Consider the following 21,955-nt stretch of genomic DNA (forward strand, 5'->3'; position numbering starts at 1 on the left):
TCTACCACTCCCACAGGCAGCGCATTCCATGCCCCCACCACTCTCTGGGTAAAGAACCCACCCTTGACATCTCCCCTATACCTTCCACTCTTCACCTTAAATTTATGTCCCCTTGTAACACTCTGAATGTGATGGCACCGCCCCATCCCCAACCTGGATGCACCTCATAAACCCTTGCTCCAACATGGTAAAAGTCAGGCCTTAAGTCTTTGATTATTCCAGTACTAGAAGGGTACTTTATGTTGAATTTTTAAATCATACTTACCCCATTCCATTCCAGCCCCATACTCACTTCCTCGCAGCCATCTGGCCCATTTGCAAACATCACAGTGGTGGCATCCAGGTAGTCACAGGGGAAGGGCTGCCTCCAGGGACCAGTGTTAGGTGTGTTGCCTGGTACCTATACAGGAACACAGATAGATTAGTAAGTGGGCATTGCTGACACCAGGGACAGGTGCCATGCTTCCATGTCACTTCAAATAACTGGACACATTTGTATTCACGTGCCCTTTTGATAGATATACCTGGGGGGTGTATATCTGTATTTCTGGAATGTGGGCAATGACGACAAGGCCAGCATTTGCTGCCCATCCCTAACTGCCCTTGAACTGAGTGGCTTCCTTGGCTATTTCAAAGGGCAGTTAAGCATCAACCACATCGCTGTGGCTTGGAGTCTCGGACAGCAAGGCAGATTTTCTTCCTTAAAGATGGGTTTTTAATGACAATCAACAGTCATTATTGTTCAGAGTAACTTCCAATTACAGATTTGCTCTTAATTGAACTTAAAATCCACCAGGATTTGAACCTATTTCCCTGGAACATTAGCATTGGCCTTTGGATTAATAGCACAGTCAGGGTGGAAACTACAATGCCACAGTTTGCCCTCTATGCCCGCAGTTAGGGAAGGAGTAAACAAATAAAATCCAATAAGGAAGCAAAAAGGAAGTATGTGACAGCAAGCAGTGAAAGAATGAACCTGCATTTTGTTCGTGCCTTTCACAGACTTGGCATGGTCCAAAGGCGACGAAGTACAGGCACACTGAAGGTTGGTGATGACATGCCACTATTGTGATCAGTGGGCCAAGATACAGGCTGACCAGTAACTGAGCAACTATATTCAGTGGGAGAGGATTACATCCTGTGTTTGTGACCCTTGTGCTGTGTAGCTCTTGACACAGTTACAGCACTATTTGTGGCAGTATGCAAGGCTTGTTCAGTCTCCATTTAATTCAAGGTAAATGATTCCTTCTCAGTGTCTGATTACTCTGTTGTCTTAACATAATTAATTTCTGCGGTACATTTAAGTGTCATCCAGTCACACATACCTGGGTAATTAATAAGTGTGTCTCTTTAGTATCTAGATTAGATACATTTACCCAACACGGACTACAGAAGATAATTGCACCAACTCTACAGTTTTCTCTTAAATGCAGGTGTCATCTGGTATTGGAGTACAACAAGACGATACTCTTCTATCTCCCTCAAATGCAAGTCTCAATAGTAAGTTGGCTATTCAACAAGAAGGGCTTCACTGCTTAGCCCAAAGTCTATCTGTCCATCTTGCATCTAGGGAGGAGGAATTGTCACTGGACATGGTTTAGGAGCAGGTATCATGACTTTTTTCCCCCACAGTCCTGGTACAGGAAGGCTAAAACAAACATGGTTGCCCAAGCTGGATTACCCGGGCTCAGTATTTCCTTCTGGTATCCACGGTTCAGTTCGACACTTGATAGCTCGGCGTTGTTTCTCTGCACTGCCCTGCAGGAAGGGCGAACTCACTAGATGGCATAGGTTTAAGGGGAGGAGTAGGTGGCTTGGAGGGGACCCGAGGAAATCTTTTTTACCCAGATGGTGGCAGAAATATGGAGTGTGCTGTCTGAGGTGGTGGTGTGGGCAGGTACTCTCGCAGCATTTAAGCAGCATCTGGATGAGCACTTAAAAGCCAAGGCATAGCTGGCTATGGACCAAGTGCAGGTAAGTGGAATTAATGTAGTCAGGGGTTTGTTGATTGGTATAGACATGGTGGGCTGAAGGGACTGTTTCTATGATGTACAAATCCATTACTGTGGCTTTGGAAGATGTGCAGTGTACATTCACCAAAGAAAAGGGAGATTATGGGGTTAGATAATGAGCACAGCTTGCACAGACTAAGATAGCATTCCCGGGAGTATAAAAGATTAAAGCAGTGGCGTAATTGATTAAAGGTGATTAAAAACTTTCCCAGTATTGAGAGAGAAACTAGTTGCTGAGCAGATGGGCAAAGAAGTTGAAAACAAGGGGGCATTAGCTTAAAACTGGAGCCAGGCTATTCAGGGGTGATGTCAGGAAGATCTTCTTCACCCAGAACAGAGTGGAAACCTGGAACTCTTTCCCCTAAACTGAAAAGTCACAGGTGGAATGATAATTGAAGGCCAAATGGAGCCACACTGCAGGTTAACTAAGGGACAATGGACTCAAGGGGCCAAATGATCGTCTGTTTCTTGTGTGAACCCAAAGGGCTGAATCATGAGGGGAAACGCCAACACCGGAGTCATGAGCTTAATCATTTATTTGTGGCAATACTGGGGCTTTAAGAGGTGAGTTTTGTCTTCATTTATTTTAGAGAGAGACTAGGGGACAGGTGACAAACAGTCTATGAGAAGATAAACAAATTGTGAAACTTTGGATTTTTTTTCCCCCAAGAAGAGCCAGAAGAATAGAAGCAGCCTGAATGGGTGTGGTCAAGCTCCCATAGAACCAGGGATTTTAGGTTTAGCTAACCCTAGCTGTTGTTGCTGGGGTCTCAGCAGGGCTGGATGGCAATGAATCTCTCCTGGCTGCTACACTCTGTCTTTCTCTTCCTGAGTTTTCTTTGGATGTTTTTCGTCTTGAGTTGCTGCAGGAGTTGCTTGTGAGACAATTCTGTTTTCTGAATATGCCTTTTGCCAAAGTTGTGTTTATGGGATGTTACTATATTGAAAAAGTTACTGTTTAGTAGTAAAATAATCTATTATTCTGATAAGTTTTCCAACAGAGTTAAATTATTCCAAGTTCCTCTCTCTTTCGTTGTATTTTAACTAGTGTTTGAATAAACTGTGGCTTGCCTAATGTCAAGGATTTGACTAATCGAATTGCATCTGGAACACAGCACCTCACATTTACTTTTAAAATAAGTAGTTAGGGTGTAGGCTACCTTAATATATTTTAAGGGGGTCTGGTCTGGTTCACAACACATTTGATGAAAAGCTGACCTTGCCAGTCACAACTGGCAGCATGCACTGGTCCTGCCATTTACTGTGTGATCTGACACTGAGATGGAAAAGGACGGCAACAATTTGGGACCAATTCCCAGGAGAATTACCACATCAGTTTCAGGATAAACAAAGTGGCAACTAGAACTGGGTCAGGGCTGGTTACAACTACCTTCAGCGTAGAACCTGGGTCCCTTTTGTTGTGGATCAGAACAATCTCAGTCCCTTCCTTTTGTAACTGCAGAGTTCTGTCACCATCGGGTAGTCCTGCTGTGTCACTGAAAAGGGTAGATTCTGTCAATGTTTAAATCCAGCTTCTAGTTAAGAGAACAAAAACATTATTAGCACACATTTCGCATTATAATGCAAATGATCCCAGCTCCCATTCCCGTCATCATTCCGATAAACTCTCCCCTGCCATTGTGAGGAAGACATAAGCCTTGGATCAGACATAGGGTGGTTGGTCGGCTTTCACATTGCATTTCTCTCTGTGCTCTGCTCGATGTTAACAGAACCCAGAGGTCTGCACACAATAATGTAAAAACCAACAGTAAAATATTTCTGAGGCGCTGGATTCTTTTGCTGGAGGGGTTTGACAATACCAAGAACAAACAGCTTGGTTTCCAACAGAAATTGTGAGAATCATAGCAGCACAAAGCCACAGAGATCGAATATGCAGGACTTGCCAATGTGGATTCTCACTATGTCTTTCCACCCCCTTGACTGAATTCTGACAATTTGAACTTTTCATCAACTACAGAGAATAGTTAAAAATCTTACTTGGGTTCCCACAATAGCAAAATGAGATGATATTGAAAGTGAAGCTGAAGTAAGAGTACCTGGAGGCTGTGCAGTAGACTGAAGACTCAAGATGCTCCCAGTAGCTGTCCGCAGGAGTTAGTCTGCCCTAAATGTAAGAAAATGCGGAATCCTCTTCAAAGGGTCCCATTTCATTTACACTTGGCAGCAAGAAAGGAAAGGTGAGCTAGTGGGAGGAAAGAAATAGAGCAAAAGACAGAGAGAAGCAGACACACAAAGAGAGAGAGAGAGAGAGAGAGAGAGAGAGAGAGAGAGAGAGAGAGAGAGAGAGAGAGAGAGAAAACCAAGCAAGGAAGTGAGATGAGACACAAACAGAAGAGAACTTGCTGTGAGTAAACTGTCAGGTAGCTATCTCAACTGACCAAGATACTCTCATCAGTTCCTAATACTATCAGAAGTAACCCGGAGGACATGCAAAAGTGGGAAAGATTACATCATGGCCAATGCTTCTCTTGCAACCAACAGTTTAACTCGTGATGCTGCTTTGTATCATTGGGTTGCAAGCAAAACAGTCATCATATCTAATTATGTAAGCTAATCACTTCACAATAATTCACTATCCATTAAGAAATTTGGAGTATGCAAGAGAAATGATAAAATGCTTAATAAACGGAGAGGAAACTACATGTTTATCAGGGAACCATATCACTTTCTACTCAACACTCCCCCGTTGTCTCAGCAGGTATAAAGATTAAAAGGTGATCTGACTGAGATGTTTAAAGATGGTTAAAAGTATTTAACAAGGAAAGAGAGCAACCAGTGCGTCTGGTAGACAAAGTCCAGGACAAGGGGGTGTGAGCGTAAAATTACAGCCAGGTTCGGAAGGAGTCTGAAGGTGGTAGTATCCCTACCTCTGAGCCGGAAAGTCCAGGTTCAATTCCCAGCTGCTGCAAAACACCTGAAGAGGTTGATTTAAAAGCATCTCCAGCCAGCATGCTCAAGGGTAAAGTCAGAAAGCTTTGTGGGCAATGCTCTTCTTTAAAAGTTGTTGAGGCAGGGTGGGGGGATTCAATGGAAAATGTCGACAAATAGATTTTTCTTGGGGAGAAATGAAACCCACAGCAGTAAGTTGAGTTGAGTTATAGATCAATCATGATCCCGTTGAAAGGTAGTAGAGGTGAGTGTGCTTGAAGGGCCCTTTTCTGTTCCCAAGAATCCTTTTTCATCTTTATTTTGGGCAAATAAAAGTTAGAATAAAATATTCCATTAAAAAAAACTTTGCAAAATAATAGTTAAAAATCGTCACAAGGTATGCCAGTTGGAATTGTATTACTGCCACATCAGAGACAAAGTGCCGAAATATAAGGAATCAGTTTTTCACAATGAGCTTCCAGCAACAACACTGCTGTCCCAGCTATTTGCAAGGGTTGAATGGCAATGAGAGTGGAGTCTTGCTGCAGACCGCAAAGCTGCGAGCTTTACAGCACCGATCCTAACTTTACAATTCAGTTCAGAGAAACAGATTAAAATGTACTGTGTGCAGATCTCCCGCTAGCTGCTCTTGGGTGCAGACAATTGCATGCCCAAACCTCAAGAGCAACATCAGCTGGGGGCCCATATTCCACTGTGGATTTAGTCAAGCGCAAAGGACAATCTGTTCAAACATCTATTTCTTAATATCCAAATGTTTTACACTACCTGCTCCCTGTATTGTATTCAAGACTATCTCACTTTTCCCTACCTTTCCAGGATCCTTAAACAGAGTCTTCTCATCATTCTTACTCTTCCATCCCACTTCTAATCTGCAGATAGACTGAGTCAGAGATGTACAGCACAGAAACTGACCCTTTGGTCCAACCCACCATGCCCATCAGATATCCCAACCCAATCTAGTCCCACCTGCCAGCACCCGGCCCATATCCCTCCAAACCCATCCTATTCATATACCCATCCAGATGTCTTTTAAATGTTGCAATTGTACCAGCCTCCACCACTTCCTCTGGCAGCTCATTCCATACACGCACCACCCTCTGAGTGAAAAGGTTGCCCCTTGTATCTTTCCCCTCTCACCCTAAACCTATGCCCTCTAGTTCTGGACTCCCCCACACCAGGGAAAAGACTTCGTCTATTTATCCTATCCACGCCCCTCATGATTTTATAAACCTTTATAAGGTCATCCCTCAGCCCCCGACGCTCCAGGGAAAACAGCTTTTTTAAAATCTCCCTATAGCTCAAATCCACCAACCCTGGCAACATCCTTGTAAATCTTTTCTGAGCCCTTTCAAGTTTCACACCATCTTTCCGATAGGGAGGAGACCAGAATTGCATGCAATATTCCAACAGAAGCCTAACCAATGTCCTCTACAGCCGTAACATGACCTCCCAACCCCTGTACTCAGTACTCTGACCAATAAAGGAAAACATATCAAATGCCTTCTTCACTATCCTATCTACCTGCAACTCCACTCTCAAGGAGCTATGAACCTGCACTCCAAGGTCTCTTTGGTTTGAAGATCATGACAAACAGGAGCAGGGATAGACCATTTAATCTAGCAGGCCTGTTCCAACATTTGAAAAATCATGACAGATCTATTTGAAGCCTTAACTCAACTTTGGTGTTTGCCCCCATAATGCCGTCTGCTCTGTGGTGTCAGTTTAATTCAGCCTTGAATATATTCAGTGCCCCAGCCACCATTGCTTTTTGAGGTAGAGAATTCCAAAGGTCAATGACTCTCAGAAGAAATTCCTTCTCATCTGCCACTTAATAGGGAGAACGTCTTTAGTTTTAAGCTGTATCCGTAGTTGTAAATCTCCACCATGAAGAGAAACACCCTGACAGTACCTACCTTGCCAAGCTCCCCTTAAGAATTTTACATTTCAATAAGATCACCTCTCATTCTTCAAATCTCCAAAGAGTAAAGACTCAAAACACATTCAATCTTTCCTTACAAAGCAATTCCCTCACATCTCAGGAATTAGCCGAGTGAATTGCTTCCTATATAAATTTACTTGTTCTTATGTCATCTGTTGGCCTATGGTTTTCTTTCCCCAAAACAAGTAGCGGTCACACTGTGGAGCTAAAACTTCATTTACTAGTCTCATTTAGAACTAGGTTGAGGGTGAGAGAGGGGAAAGATGTAAAAGAGACCTAAGGGACAACTTTTTCATGCAGAAGGTGGTTCGTATATGGAATGAGCTGCCAGAGGAAGTGGTGGAGGCTGGTACAATTGCAACATTTAAAAAGGCATCTGGATGGGTATATGAATAGGAAGGGTTTGGAGAGATATGGGCTGGGTGCTGGCAGGTGGAGTTGGGATATCTGGTTGGCATGGACTAGTTGGGCCGAAGGGTCTGTTTTTGAGCTGTACATCTCTACGACTCTATACTCCCTGTACCTCCAAAACCTTGAACAGTAATCAGAGCAGAGGCTCAAGCTGCTGTTGACAGTGTTAGTTATAGTTGACTTTTGAAATGAGAGTCAGGGGACTAGAATTTCCACTGCCAAATATTGGCATCATGTAATAAAATACTTAGGATTTCTGTTTTTGGCTCTGAAAAATCAGGTGAGCTAGCCCTCAAGGGGTTCAATGACATAGTGCAGACACAGCATAAGGAAACAGCGAATTGGAGAGGAGAGTCCTGACAGGCAGAGAAAGAGGCAGTTCAAGAAACACCTTCCTAAAGTACACTAAAAAAAAGAGAAAATACAGTTAGCGTATGTCGACAAGCACAGTGATGCCAAAGTGGACTTTTGTACACTTGTACAGATTTCAGATTCTGGCAACTTGTGGGGCACTGAGTGGGTGATGTAATGTAACTTTCCTGCAATGAGAAGCCTTATTATGGGATTGTGCTGAACAATTATCAGGACTGCAGATGCTGGAGATCAGAATCTAGATTAGAGTGGGTGCTGGAAAAGCACAGCAGGTCTGGCAGCATTCAAGGAGCAGGAAAATTCGGCGTTTGCCCGAAACATCGATTTTCCTGCTCCTCGGATGCTGCCAGACCTGCTGCGCTTTTCCAGCACCCACTCTAATCTGAACAATTATCAACCTGACTGTTTAGGTTAGATTAGATTAGATTCCCTACAGTGTGGAAAAGGCCCTTCGGCCCAACAGGTCCACACCGACCCTCCGAAGAGCAACCCACCCTGGCTCATTCCCCTACATTTACCCCTGACTAAAGCACCTAACACTATGGGCAATTTAGCACGGCCAATTCACTTGACCTGCACATCTTTGGACTGTGGGAGGAAACCGGAGCACCCGGAGGAAACCCACGCAGACATGGGGAGAATGTGCAAACTTCACACAGACAGTTGCCCAAGGTGGGAATTGAACCCTGGTCCCTGGCGCTGTGAGGCAGCAGTGCTAACCACTGTGCCACTGTGTTGTTCCAAGTAATTTAAAGGGACACCAATCAGGTTGATAATTGTTCAGCACTGTACCAGAATGGAATGATTCTCATATCCAGTTACCTTGTAATGTCTCTGATCAGATTCCTGGTCTGCGCTAAGCACATTAATGTGCTGTCACAGGGGTGCTACTATCAGGCTCATTAATATCCAGTGATAAAGACTGGGAGGGTGGGGAACTCAGTGTTATTTCCCAACCACCAAAAAGTAATCCTTCTGAAAATGTTAAGTTGGTTTTCATTGAGAAAGAACAGGAATACAAGCATGTGAGGCTATTCAGCCCCTGAGCTTGGTCTGCTATTCAACCGGATCACGAGGAGGAAACAGAGTTGGTCTTGATGCTGTTCTTGGGGTAAAAACTGTCTCAGCACAGCAGCCAGGCCTTGACATAGAGTTGGGTGAAGAGAGGTCACCTGTCAATGGTGGGGCTGGAACTGAAATCAAAACTTTAGGGAGGCGAGGGAACTCATGAATGCCATTTGTGGGGACTGCAGCACTCTTGAGAGCATGGACAAAGCACAAGGAACACAACCACAACTGCTCAGACAGGTTGTTGTAGACTGCACCTGGCCTGCCACCACATCAGCTGATGAACAGGCACTTTCTAACATGGGGAGACAAAGAAAATCTAAAACGGAGGCCATGGTGAGTCACTGGAATTGGCTGGCAGCGGTTAATTAGGGGACCGGCTCATGAACACTCCAGTCTGGGTTTGGATTCAGCTCAAACAGAGAGAATGAGAACCTCTAGTTGGGAACAACCAAAGTGAATGGAGTCTCAGTCCAGCTCCTAGTGTGAACGGTTCAATAGTGTCGCTCAGAAAAGGGACCAAATTGCCTGTGTGGGAAAATGGAAAACCAAATGAAGCCAAGGGCAGTGAAAGGAAGCTATTCTGAAGTTGAGCCAGAGCAGTGAGAGCTTCCCTTTGCATCTAACCAGAAGGGAGGCAGTGGTACAGGTTTAATTTTCCTGCATTAGTAATTCAGAGGCCAGGACTAGTGCTCTGAGGACCAGAGTTCAAATCCCGCCATAGAAGTTGATGAAATTTGATTTCAATTAATAAAACTGGAATGTAAAGCTGTTCTCAGGAATGGTCATGATAACTATTGGGTTGATTCATGAAAACCCATCTGGCTCACCAATGTCCCATTCCTAGTACCAAGAGCCCTCACCTCGACTTGGACACAAAAACACAGTCACACACAGAAGTGTCAATCATCATGGGTTCTTTGTGATACAAACATTAGTGACATTTGACATGTCTTGCGGGTGGTTTGCCTGCAGATGGACACAGTATGGTACAACCCAACCTAGATTGAGGCGAGGGTAGCAAGACAAAACACAGAATTACTTTTTTTTTTAAAAAAGTATTAGAAGCACTTTTGTACAAAACCTGTGAAAGAACAGGAAAACCTCATTACTGTTGACAGAACAACAACACTTTACAAAATAACACGTCCAAGTAGCACAAACACTGCATCAGACAAACAACTCGACTGTTATCAAATACCTACAGTAAAACAAACAAATTTTGTCAAGTGCTAAACATTGCAGAGCAGAAATTAAAACCAAATCACTTCTTTGCAGTTTGCACAGATGCAGATTAGTTTTAGATGCTTTTGACTGTTGAGTCTTGCCATTTGTGACTGAGTTGAGCTAAAGTCCTTACAATTGGGTATTTTTGTACAGTTTACGACACATCAGTAGCTCATGCAGTTTTATCTCTACATGAATGAAATAACCGCAGAGAGGCCGTTATCCTATCACCAAGTCACCCTTTGTTTACACGTGCACAGTGCACAAACTCTGACTAGCCACCGCAGAGGTAGTCCCTGGAGCGAGGGGACTCTCTGACACTCTTGTTTGTGTGTGTCAGCCAAGGCTCCCTGATTGAGATTGTTAACCTGGGCCAATCAAGATTCTCAGTCAATGAGATCCACCTGCCAGTGGTTCCAATCACTACAATGAAAGTCCTCCCCCACCTCATTCTATCAACATAACCTCTATTCCTCATTGGTCCTCTAGCCATCTCTTCAAACATCAAATCTGTTCTACCTCAACTATCCAGTGTGTTAGCGAGTTCCACTCTCTGGCTTATGTTTCCCCTGAATTTCCCAATGAATTTATTGGTGGCCATTTTATAGTAATGGCTCCCTAGCTTTCAAAAATGTTACTGGATGGAAATTGCTGCTGTCACTCCCACCAACTCAGTGTACCATCAACTAGCCACAAAAAGACATGACCCTCTCTCACTAGTATCCTTACATACAGATGAGGAAGGACACCACTTCAACTGGGACAACACATCCATCCTCAGACAAGCCAAACAGAGACACGCACGGGAATTCCTAGAAGCATGGCATTCCAACTGGAACTCTATCAACAAATACACTGACTTGGATCCCATTTACCACCCCCTGAGAAAAAGAACAGGAAATGTCATCACCACAGGAAATGACATCACCACAGGACACAACATCATCAACCCAAACACAAATAGAAAGTGGGCTACACCACCAGTGCTTCATCTGGAGGCTCACTGAAGATGTTACCTAGTATGGTGACAAAACATCTGAAAATGAACCTTCCAGCTCAGTGAGCAAACCTACATCCAGATGTTACTGTAAAAGGTCAAGGTTATTCACAAAGTAATTTTCTACACATTAAAACGAGCTTGCCTAATTAGTCTGCATCTTGAATGATGAAAATCTACAAGATCACTACATTGTACTTTTGTTTCTGGGAAGTATAAGCATTGTTTCATGTATCACAGCAACCACCTGGGTTTTGAACATTTGGCTTCAGTGTATGGGATGCTTGTTAAAAAACTTGAGTGGTCTGAATTTAAAACTGACCATAAACACAACCAGAAATTCTCTCCTAAACCATTTTAATCTGTGCCCTTACAATCAAACTTTACAGGATTGTGAAAGCCAGGAGCACTTCCTTACCTGTTTAATAGAATAGAATTCTTACAGTGTGGAAACAGGCCTTTTGTCCCAACAAGTCCACACCCACCCTTTGAAGAATACCCCACCCAGCCCCATTCCCCTACTCTATTACTCTACACTTAACCCTAACCTACACATCCCTGAACACAATGGGCAATTTAGCATGGCCAATCCACACTAACCTGCACATCTTTGTTCTGTGGGAGGAAACCGGAGCACCTGGAGGAGACCCACACAGACACAGGGAGAATGTACGAACTCGATACAGGCAGTCGCCTGAGGCTGGAATCAAACCCGGGTCCCTGGCGCTGTGAGGCAACACTGTTAACCACGGAGCCACTGTGCCATCCCAAATACAGCTGCTTTTGCAAGGATCCCCCTTCGAAGGCTGAAGTGTTCTAGTTTTTCTGATCTTTCCTCATTGCCCAGCCCTCAGATTCAGAACCACCTTTATTGACCTCTTTTTACCATCTTCTCAGCTTAAACATGAACTATGCATTAGTGACCAGAATGGCCACTTTCAATTACATTAAAAGGTTGAAGCTGTGTTGGCCCAAAGATTGGGGACTTTGAAACTTAAAGGCCCACTTACTCATTTCAGCACTAGATTCTGTACCTTGCATGTCAGTCAATTCTAGCTCTGCCCCAGGATCCTTTGCCTGGAGTTCAGCTCATTACTTATTTCAGTTTGGGATTTTGGACCTTGGAATTCAGCCCACACGCAAGCAGGCCAAGGCTGCTACTCTATTCACTCACTGCCTGGCTCCAGGTATATTAGGCTCGATAATAAGTTCTGCCCTTGCAGTTCACCTTGATTGACAATTTGAAGCTGGCAGGGGACCAGCAGTCTCTGGGCGATTTAGGATCAACATTCATGTCGATAATGCAAAACAAAATACCTGAAGATAGTCTGTCCAAACAGGACCGCTGCCAAGATTTTGTAGGATTCTTTTTTTTAAAAATGTCCAATGTAAAATTCTCTCATTTGTTGTACCCAGGACTAGAAGTGCAACAAAAGTATATAAGGATACAGATTAAAACCCACTAATCCTGAGGACACCTGGTGTAGATCTCATGCTCTACAGTGACACATTGAAACTTTGATTCTGTCCGCTCCCAATTCTCCACAACAGTGTTAACAGGAGCTTTACGGGAGTTAAAATGGGTTTGGACTCTTTGTTTCATAGAATCACTAGTGTGGAAGCAGACCATTTGGCCCATCCAGTCTACATTGATCCTCCAAAGAGCCTACCACCCAAACCAACCCTCACTACACTATCCCTGTAACCCTGCATTTCCCACAACTAACCCACGTAGCCTGCACATCCCTAGACACAATGGGTAATTTAGTATGGCCAATCCACCCTTTGGATTGTGGGACTCTCTGCTTTCTCTCCTTCAACGGCAGAAGGTGGAGAGTGATCAGGCCAGGTGACTTGAAAGTCGAAAGGCAGTTAAACACCTCGCAAGTGTGCAGTGCAGGAGGCTGCCATACAGTCCACCCTGCCTGTGCCAGCCCTCTGACAGAACTATCTAATTAGTGGGTGATGAGACTGAATCACAAAATTGTTATGGTGCAGAGGAGACCAGTTGGTCCAATGTGCCTACACCAGCTCCCTAAATGTTTTGGTTTGGAGTCACTCTCGTCCATTCTCCATAAGCCTGCATTGTCTTTTGTAATTCCCTCTTGAATGCTTCAATTTAGTCTCCTTCACCATCAACTGAACCTGCCTTCACCACATTCCCAAGCAGTGTGCTCCAGACTCTTCCTGTGGTGAAAAAAAATCCCAGTAACCTTCTATAATAGAAGGAAATCCAAGGGTTTTGATCTTTAAGCAGGAGGGGAGCTGGGCACTTTGCTCATCATATGCTGAAAAGCTGATGAATATTTCTGTTGCATGCAAAAAATATTGTCCCGTTGTGTCAATCTACACAGGAAAAACAGGTGGACTGGAAACAATTGTGGCACTGACAGGCACTGAAGGGTCAGTTAAAAAAAAAATCAGAGCAAAACAAAACTTCCACACCAAAATTAAATAAATCAGAAGCAAAACACACAAAAAAAACAACCAGGGAGAGACAACCAAACAAGAGACTTTGAGAAATGCAGAACAAATCTAAGAAAGTGTTGGTCAACATTCTGGATGTGAAACAGAAGACTCACAAAACGCCTACATCTGAAACACTTCTCCATCTTTGCTGATTGCAGAATTTTATGTTTTTATTTCAACTTTGCAGCATTTGTGGCTTTATTTCCTATTTGTTTTCTCTGATAGATACTGACTGGTCTCCCGTGGCGTTGCTTACAGCGACCACAGCGGGGAAACAGAAACAGTTCGGAGGCTGAATATTGCGATGGATGCGTGGCTATTACCTTGTTTGAATCGTCCCCATCTTCAGATGTTATCCACACCCGTCTGTTGTCACCTGCACAGGATGCAATAATAGATTCAATATTATTCTCACTTTGACTTTTCTGCACCTCATTCATGCGAATCTTCACATACTGATACATAGAAACATAGAAAATAGGGAAAATTCAGCCCATTGAGTCATTCAATATGGTCATCTCTGATCCTCTAACTCAACACTATACTGCCACCATCTCCTCTTCATTCCTGATGAAGGGCTTTTGCCCGAAATGTCGGTTCTTCTGCTCCTCGGATGCTGCCTGACCTGCTGTGCTTTTCCAGCACCACACTTTTTGACTCTGTCACTATCGCTCTGTAAGGCTTCAGTGTATATAAATACGTTTAGTTCTTAAATATGTTTAGTGACTTGGTCTCCATAGCTTTATAATGTAGAGAATTTCATAGGTTCACCATTCTTCATTGTTTTTATCTCAGTCCTAAATGTTTTACATCATAAAAGAGACCGTGACTCCTTTTCTGGACAACTTTCCAAACCAAGGGGAAGTCACCCCCCCACATCCAGTCTGTCCAGTTCTGTCAGAATTTTATACCTTTCAAACAGATCTCCCCTCATTTTTCTAAACTCTAGTGAATACAGGCCTAGTTGACTTCCCTAGCACAACCAATCTGCAATCCCAGAGATCACCTGGGGCAGATGTGTGCATGGCGAGCAAAGAAGTCATATTCTTGAAAATTGTGACTTGAAGCAAAACAATGTTAAAGAAATCAGATCTTCCTCTTTAAAAAAAACATTAACTACAGTCAGATTATTTTGGACATTTCTTGTCAGACACTAAGACATCATAGATTAAAATATAGTAGAGCCTCGACTTAAGAACTTAATCCGTTCTGGGACCCGGTTCGTGAACCGAAAAGTTCGCGAACTGAATCAATTTTTCCCATGTTCACAGCGCACACGCCAAGGATGAACTGCGCACACGCCAAGGACGAACTGCGCACACGCCAAGGACGAACTGCGCACACGCCAAGGACGAACTGCTCGTACCTTCATTCGTACCTTGAATTTTGTATGTATGCTGAAGCAAACTTTTATGTACAATGCTGCTCGTAAACCGATTTGTTCGTGAACGGGGTCGTTCGTATGTCGAGGCGCTACTGTACTGTAATGTACTTCAAACTTTAACAACTTCTAGAGTTTGATATTACAGCGAGATACACAAAGTGTTAGATTTTTTTTCCAATGATGTGGGCAATGCTGGTTAGGCCAGCATTTATTCCCCATCCCTTACTGTCCTTGAGAAGGTGGTAGTTAGTCACCCTTTTACAGTTCACGTGGTGCAGGTCCACCCACAGTGCTATTCAAAAGGGAGTTCCACAAATTTGACCGAGTAACTGCATAAGAACAGAATATAATTCCAAGTCAGGTTGGAGAGTGACTTGGAGGTGGTGGTGCTCCCATGGCCTTCTTGGTGGTAAAGGTCATGGATTTGGAAGATGCTGACATACACAATGGAACAGGTGAGATGGAATAAGTTTCCTGTAGTGATGGGTTTGATGGCAGTTAGATAGGAGATGACTATTCTGCAACTTCACTATATTTGGGGATTGGCGCACGCACATACACACACCCCCATCTGTCAGGGGAGTCAGTGACAAAGTAGATTGTACAATTGTTATGGAGGGAGTTAGCTAGATGATCTTTATCTAACTTCATGTTTTCTAAGATTTATGCATATTATTATAATGGTTCCCACCTACAGCAAACATTTATACCTGCCAATTCACAAGAGTGTGCACTTTTATGCTATTGATTCAATGCTATCATTAGCTTCTGTTTAAATTACTACCTTGTTATCCCTAGGGAGTCAGAAGGAATTGTAATATTTAACTTACCATCAACAGAGCCAAACTCTCTCTCATGGGCTCGTGTCAGGATCTCCTTGTATAGAGCCTCAGCCTGTCTGTACTTTCCTTGCTTCAAGTAGCAGGAAGCCTAGATCACAGGAGATGAGAATTAGAGATCTGCAGACTCAGGGAAAACTTATCAACACAAACTACAATCAAATTGAATTTTTATTTACATGACAAATGTCCCCTGCAAGGCGACTCATTTGCAATTTATCCTTCACAGGAAGTGACTGTGACTAGCAAAGTCAGCTCAATTGCACTTGGAGTGGTCACAACAAGCCATTTCAGAGGGTGGTTCAGAATCAGCCTCACTGCTGTGCGTCTGCACTCACATGTAAACCAGACCAGCTAAGGAACTAGATGGTTGTTGTTTTACAGCTATCAATGATAGTTCTAGAGTCAACATTACGGATGTTGGCTTTCAATTTTAGATTTCAAAAAAATAATTGATTAATTGACTGCAAATTCAGTCAGGCACGGTGCTGGGATTGGAACCAGTCTACGCAACTGGATTACTAGTCAAATGACATTACCATTACAATATCATCAACCCATATAATCTTGATTAATACTCTTATCACTAACATCTTCCGATTTTTATGGTTTCATCCAAGGACTAAATTCCCTGGCCTCTTCCTTTCCCGTTGTCACACACAACACAGTGAAACCAAGGGCTTCTTGCTGCAACTTCAGTTCCAACTCTCACCTTCCCAAAAATACACAAAATCTCTCACACCCCATTTATAATTGGGTCTTAAGACTTTGGTGAGGAGCTTTCTAATTGGGGATTTGTTCAATCTCAGTCATACAACACAGAAACAGACTCTTTGGTCTAACCAGTCCGCGAAGAACATAATCCTAAACTAAACTAGTCCCACCTGCCTGCCCCTGGCCAATTTCCCTCCAAACCTTTCCTATTCATGTACTTATCCAAGTGTCTTTTAAACTTTGTAACTGACTCCATCCACCATTTGCTCAGGAAATTCATTCCACATGCGAAATACCCTCTACATAAAAGATTTGCTCCTCTTTTTTAAATCTAGTTTTGAAACTCCCCCATCCTCAGGAAAAGACACCTGCCATTAATCCTATCTATACTCCTCATGATTTTATAGACCTCCATAAAGGTCAGCCCTCAACCTCCTACACTCCAGTGAAGAAAGTCCCATCTTATCCAGTTTTTGTTTATAGCCGAAACCCTCCATACCCAGCAACGTCAATCATGATGCCATTGTATTCATGGGCATTGCTGGCACAGATTGTCCAGCCCGAAACACCCTGGAGTGTGGTGTCCACATCTGAAGTGAACACAAAATCCTCTTGGTTATACATTCTTTAGGAAGTAGGCTTCACTAACTGGGTCAGCATTTATTGCCCATCACTGACTACCCTTAAATTGGTGATAGTGAGTTGCCTTCTTGAATCACTAGTCCATTTGCTGCCGTTCTTTGCCACGCCCACATTCTTTTAGGGAGGACATTCCAGGATTTTGACACAGCTAGATTGAAGGAAGAGAGATATATTTCTAGGTCAGGGTGGTGAGATGTGTCCAACAGCAAGGTCATAATTGACTGATTGCGAGATCAAGTGTCCTCAGCAAAATTACAGTCACTGGAATTTAGGAAGAAAACTCTCCAATAGTTGGAGTCATAGCTGGCACAAAAGGAAGATGGCTGAGGTTGTTGGAGGTCAGTCATCTCAGCTCCAGGATATTGCTGCAGGAGTTTTACGTAACCTCGTTTTTTTCCCTTCAATCTTTTCTGGTAAGGTAAGCATTTGTTGCTCAACCCTAACTGTCATTGAAGTGAAAGTCTTTCCAAGCCATTTCAGAGAGCAGCTAGTGGTCAATCACATTGCTGAAGAGTCTGGAGTCACCTGAAAGCCAGACCACGTTAGGACGGCAGATTTCCTTCCCTCAAGGACAGTAGGGAACTAGGTGGCCTTTTTAAGAATCCAGTAAAGTCATTAAGGCAGAGATATTCAGCACAGAAATAGACCCTTTGGTCCAACCCATCCATGTCAACTGGATATCCTAAATTAATCTAGTCCCATTTGCCAGCATTTGGCCCAAATCCCTCCAAACCCATATCCAGATGCCTTTTAAATGTTGTAATTGTATCACCACTTCGTCTGTTGGTTGGAGAAGTTAGGACTGCTTTCCTTTCAGAGGAAAAGGCTAATAGGAAATTCAATTGCCGTGTTCAAAACCATGAGAGGTCCGCATGGAGTAGACAGCGAGAAACTATTCCTGCTCATAAATGGATCAAGAACGAGAGGGTACAGATTTAAAGTGATTTGCAAAAACAGCAAATGTGATGCAAAAACAAATTTTTATGAATAGCAAGTGGTTCAGGTCTGGAATGGACTGCCTGGAAGTGTGGTAGAGGCAGGTTCAATTGAGACATTCAAGAAGTCATTAGATGATTATTTAAATAGAAATAATATGCAGGGAGTGGAAGGGTGGGGGAGGTTGGCACAATGGGGCATGGTGCTCATTCAGAAAGCTGGGACAAATGGCTTTCTTATGAACTTCAACAATTCTGTGACTCATGGTCACCAATGCTGGGAACTAGGTTTTCATTACCAAATTTGTTTAGTTAATTGAATTTAAATTCCCCCAGCTGCGAAGTTTGGAATCAAATTAACATCTCTAAATCGATAGCCTTTGGATTACGCGTCCAATAACATAACTATCATGGTGCTGTGAAACTCTAACTTAGTTTCTCAAAAGAGAAAAGTGTGCTATCACATCAGGACCAAATGAAATATCTTCTGGAAGGTAGCAGCTCAATGCTTTTTTTGTGTGCCAGCATTAAGCTCTGCACACCCAGATCATTCAAGCCCGGATAATATTTACTCTGCTCGGTCAATGTGTTTAAACCCAACATAAAACATCCCAAATGCACTAATAAGGTGAGTTCAGGAAAGTGTCTCATTCTCAACTTCCAGGGCATTTAGTGACGGGCAACCATTGCTGGGCTTGTCAGCAACGCACACATCCCACAAAAGAGCTTTTAAAAGTGCAATTTCACAAATGAATCACAACTGACGCAGCCAAAACATACCCACATCAAATTGCACAGAGATTATTCCAAACAGATCCCACATGGGAACTTCAATGGTCGACAGAGGAAGGTGCCTTTTAATCAACCAATCTCTGCAGGAATCAAATTTGGATTTGAGAGGTGGAAAATCTGTGGTTTAACAGCACTCTACTTCAGTAAAGTTAGTTCTAATCTCAATAAAATTGAAAAACGGGGGGGGATTTACAGCAATCCATTCAACTTTAGAACGACCATTGAGTCATACAGCACGGAAACAGACCCAACTTGTCCATGCCAAGATGTCCTAAATTAATCTAGTCTCATTTGCCTGCATTAGGCCCATATCCCTCCAAACTCTTCCTTTTCATATACTCATCCAGATCCCTTTCAAAATGTTGTATTTGTACCAGCCTCCACCACTTCCACTGGCAGCTCATTCCATACACGCACCACCCTCTGCGTGAAAAGGTTTCCCCTTATATCCCTTTTAAATCTTTCCCTTCTCACCCAAAATCTATGCCCTTTAGTTCTGGACTCCCTCACCCAGGGAAAAGACCTTCTCCATTTATCCTATCTATGCCCCTCATGATTTTATATACCTCTCTAAGGTCACCCCTCAGCAACCAGAATCAATACAATGAGTTGCACTTTCCCCAAAGACCCCTTGAAATGTTGATCTAATTGTCTCTTAAAAGGATTACAACAGTCTGCATGCTTCAAAAGCTTTCCACGTTGAATCACAGAAATATAAAGCATAGAAACTCATCCACTCTGCTTTCTCTCCACACACGTTGCCAGACCTGCTGCGTTTCTCCAGCAACTTCACTAAAGTTTGCCCAAATAGAAATTTCTCCCAACTTCCCTCCTGTTTCTTTCGTGGCAAACTCTGGTATGGCTCTTTGAGATTGGCCTGTTTCCACTAAAATAAATTACAGGACCGCTCTCAGACAGATGTAACACTGAGCCATACTGACCAAGGGAGATCTTTGGAATGTTGCCTAGTCTGTGCCAGATTTGCTGACTGGCAATGTGCCATGAATGCTCTCAGTGCCTATGGGCAAGAGGGATAAAATTCAGCCACTGATTTCCTTCTCATGTTCTAGGATGTGGGTGATACTATCCAGGCCAACATGTATTGCCTATCTTCAAGTGCCTTCATGATGACTGACATCCTGGTGTGCCATGTATATTTATGGATATCATGCAAGGATAGAGAGATTGGGATAGGCTGTGATGCTCCTAGCACTCAGTCAGATATGCTCATACATGAAGAACAGAAATGATTGTCTGCAAATTTCTCTCTTCTCCAGAGAACTAAAGCAAGTTGATTTCCTCACCAGGTTATTCTTCGTTTTGGCTACATTAGGATCCTCTGATCCCAGCTTGGTCTGGTAGATCTCTAACGCTCGCTCATAGTAATACTCCACCTCCTCGTACTTCCCCTGATTTTGGCACAACAGAGCCAGATTATTCAGTTGCTTTGCTACATCAGGGTGGTCCTTGCCCAGTACCTGAGGATTCAGAACACCAAAGTTAGTGAAGCTCTCTAAAGAAAGACTTGCACACATGCAATGTTTCATACACCTATCGGAAAGTGTTTCACTATCATGAATTGCTTTGAAATGCAATGGCTTTACTTCTGGAGATGTTGGTTCAGAGAAGAACACTGGTTCATACACCACGATAATTCTCTGTTCTTACAGTCACACAACAGATAGAGTGTTTGACCCTTTATGGTTCTTTGAAACACTTTTCCAATTATTATCACTCCACGTCCTGCTTTCATTGAAATTCTATTTTAAATTCTATATCCAGCTGTTTTTTGAAAGTTACGACCAAATCTAATTTCCCTACCTATCAGGCAAGTCAAATTAACTTGATGGGTAAAATTAAAGAATTGTGTGTCTCACTTAATTTGCCAATGGTCTTAAATCTCTGTCCCTCGCACCAGATAAAACAGTTATACTTTATTTCTGCTCTCTGAATCTAGGAGTCTAGAACTAGAGGGCATAGGTTTAGGGTGAGAGGGGAAAGATATAAAAGAGACCCAAGGGGCAACTGTTTCACACAGAGGGTGGTACGTGTATGGAACGAGCTGCCAGAGGAAGTGGTGGAGGCTGGTACAATTACAACATTTAAGAGGCATTTGGATGGGTATATGAATAGGAAGGGTTTGGAGGGATATGGGCCGGGTGCTGGCAGTTGGGACTAGATTGGGTTGGAATATCTGGTTGGTATGGACGGGTTGGACCGAAGGGTCTGTTTCCATGCTGTACATCTCTATGACTCTATGTGCAGGTGAGGTGGATTGGCCAGGCTAAATTGCTCATAGTGTCCAGGGATGCGCAGGCTAAGTGGGTTAGCCATGGGAAATTTAGGGTTAACGGGGTGGGATGCGCTTTAGAGGATTTGTGTGGACTTGAGGAGCCAAATGGCCTGCTTCCGCACTGTAGGGATTTTATTCTATAATTCGACATGAATTAAACACGTTGGACACAGACATGCAAATCAGATTAATGAGTGCGAAAACTTAGGAATGCAGACAGGTAGGAAGAAGTGTTTTTTTAACATTAGTTCAGATCTGATACCATTCACAATATGTCCAAAGATCCACTCATTTAAAAAGAAGAAAGTATTCCGTCATATTTTGCCTGAATCTCAACCAGATAGAACATAGGACAATACAGTGCAGAACAGGCCCTTCGGCCCTCGATGTTGCGCTGACCTGTGAACTAATCTAAGTTCATCCCCCTATACTATCCCATCATCATCCACGTGCTTATCCAAGGATTGTGTAAATCTCCCTAATGTGGCTGGGTTAACTACATTGGCAGGTAGGGCATTCCACGCCCTTACCACTCGCTGAGTAAAGATTACAAACAATACATATAGAATATACAACACAAAACTACGGGCTCAATATTTAACCCAAATGAGTCTATGCCAATGTTCATGTGCCACTTGACTTTCCATTAGCCCCCTTTTATCTTTTAGCCTTTCCATTAGTCCCCTTTTATCTCCAGAATTATCTCCTCAATTCCTTATTGGATTTATTAGTGACACTCTTATCCTTTTAATGTAACTTGCACAGCGGTTCAGCTTCTTTGATTCCTGAAGAAGGGCTCATGCCCGAAACGTCGATTTTCCTGCTCCTTGGATGCTGCCTGACCTGCTGCGCTTTTCCAGCAACACATTTTCACCCCTTTTATCTTTTCCCAATCAGAATTTTCTTAGCTCCCTTTCCTGCTCTCATTTACTTAGCATCTCCTTAAACACA

General features: G+C 43.1%; 1 protein-coding gene and 1 long non-coding RNA gene across 5 annotated transcripts in view; one reads left to right on the top strand and one right to left on the bottom strand.

The window, feature by feature from the left end:
- klc3 (kinesin light chain 3) overlaps positions 1 to 21,955 on the bottom strand; it is a 71,854-nt gene that overhangs the window by 11,774 nt on the left and 38,125 nt on the right. For 2 of the 4 annotated variants that reach the window (XM_043680844.1, XM_043680843.1), the window contains exons 8-13: positions 20,016 to 20,189; positions 15,620 to 15,719; positions 13,729 to 13,781; positions 4,070 to 4,137; positions 3,400 to 3,508; positions 266 to 400 (exon numbers count right to left, since the gene is read on the bottom strand). In XM_043680844.1, coding sequence (XP_043536779.1) covers positions 266 to 400; positions 3,400 to 3,508; positions 4,070 to 4,137; positions 13,729 to 13,781; positions 15,620 to 15,719; positions 20,016 to 20,189 — 639 coding nt within the window. The remainder of the gene's footprint in view (positions 1 to 265; positions 401 to 3,399; positions 3,509 to 4,069; positions 4,138 to 13,728; positions 13,782 to 15,619; positions 15,720 to 20,015; positions 20,190 to 21,955) is intronic. The other 2 variants (XM_043680842.1, XM_043680845.1) reach the window with 2 other exon arrangements.
- On the top strand, positions 1,152 to 13,717 carry LOC122542795. The gene is made up of 3 exons (XR_006309866.1): positions 1,152 to 1,234; positions 1,434 to 1,500; positions 13,631 to 13,717. It is a non-coding gene; the product is annotated as an uncharacterized LOC122542795 (long non-coding RNA).

Source organism: Chiloscyllium plagiosum, chromosome 41 (genome assembly GCF_004010195.1).
Source record: "Chiloscyllium plagiosum isolate BGI_BamShark_2017 chromosome 41, ASM401019v2, whole genome shotgun sequence".
Taxonomy (NCBI): Eukaryota; Metazoa; Chordata; class Chondrichthyes; order Orectolobiformes; family Hemiscylliidae; genus Chiloscyllium; species Chiloscyllium plagiosum.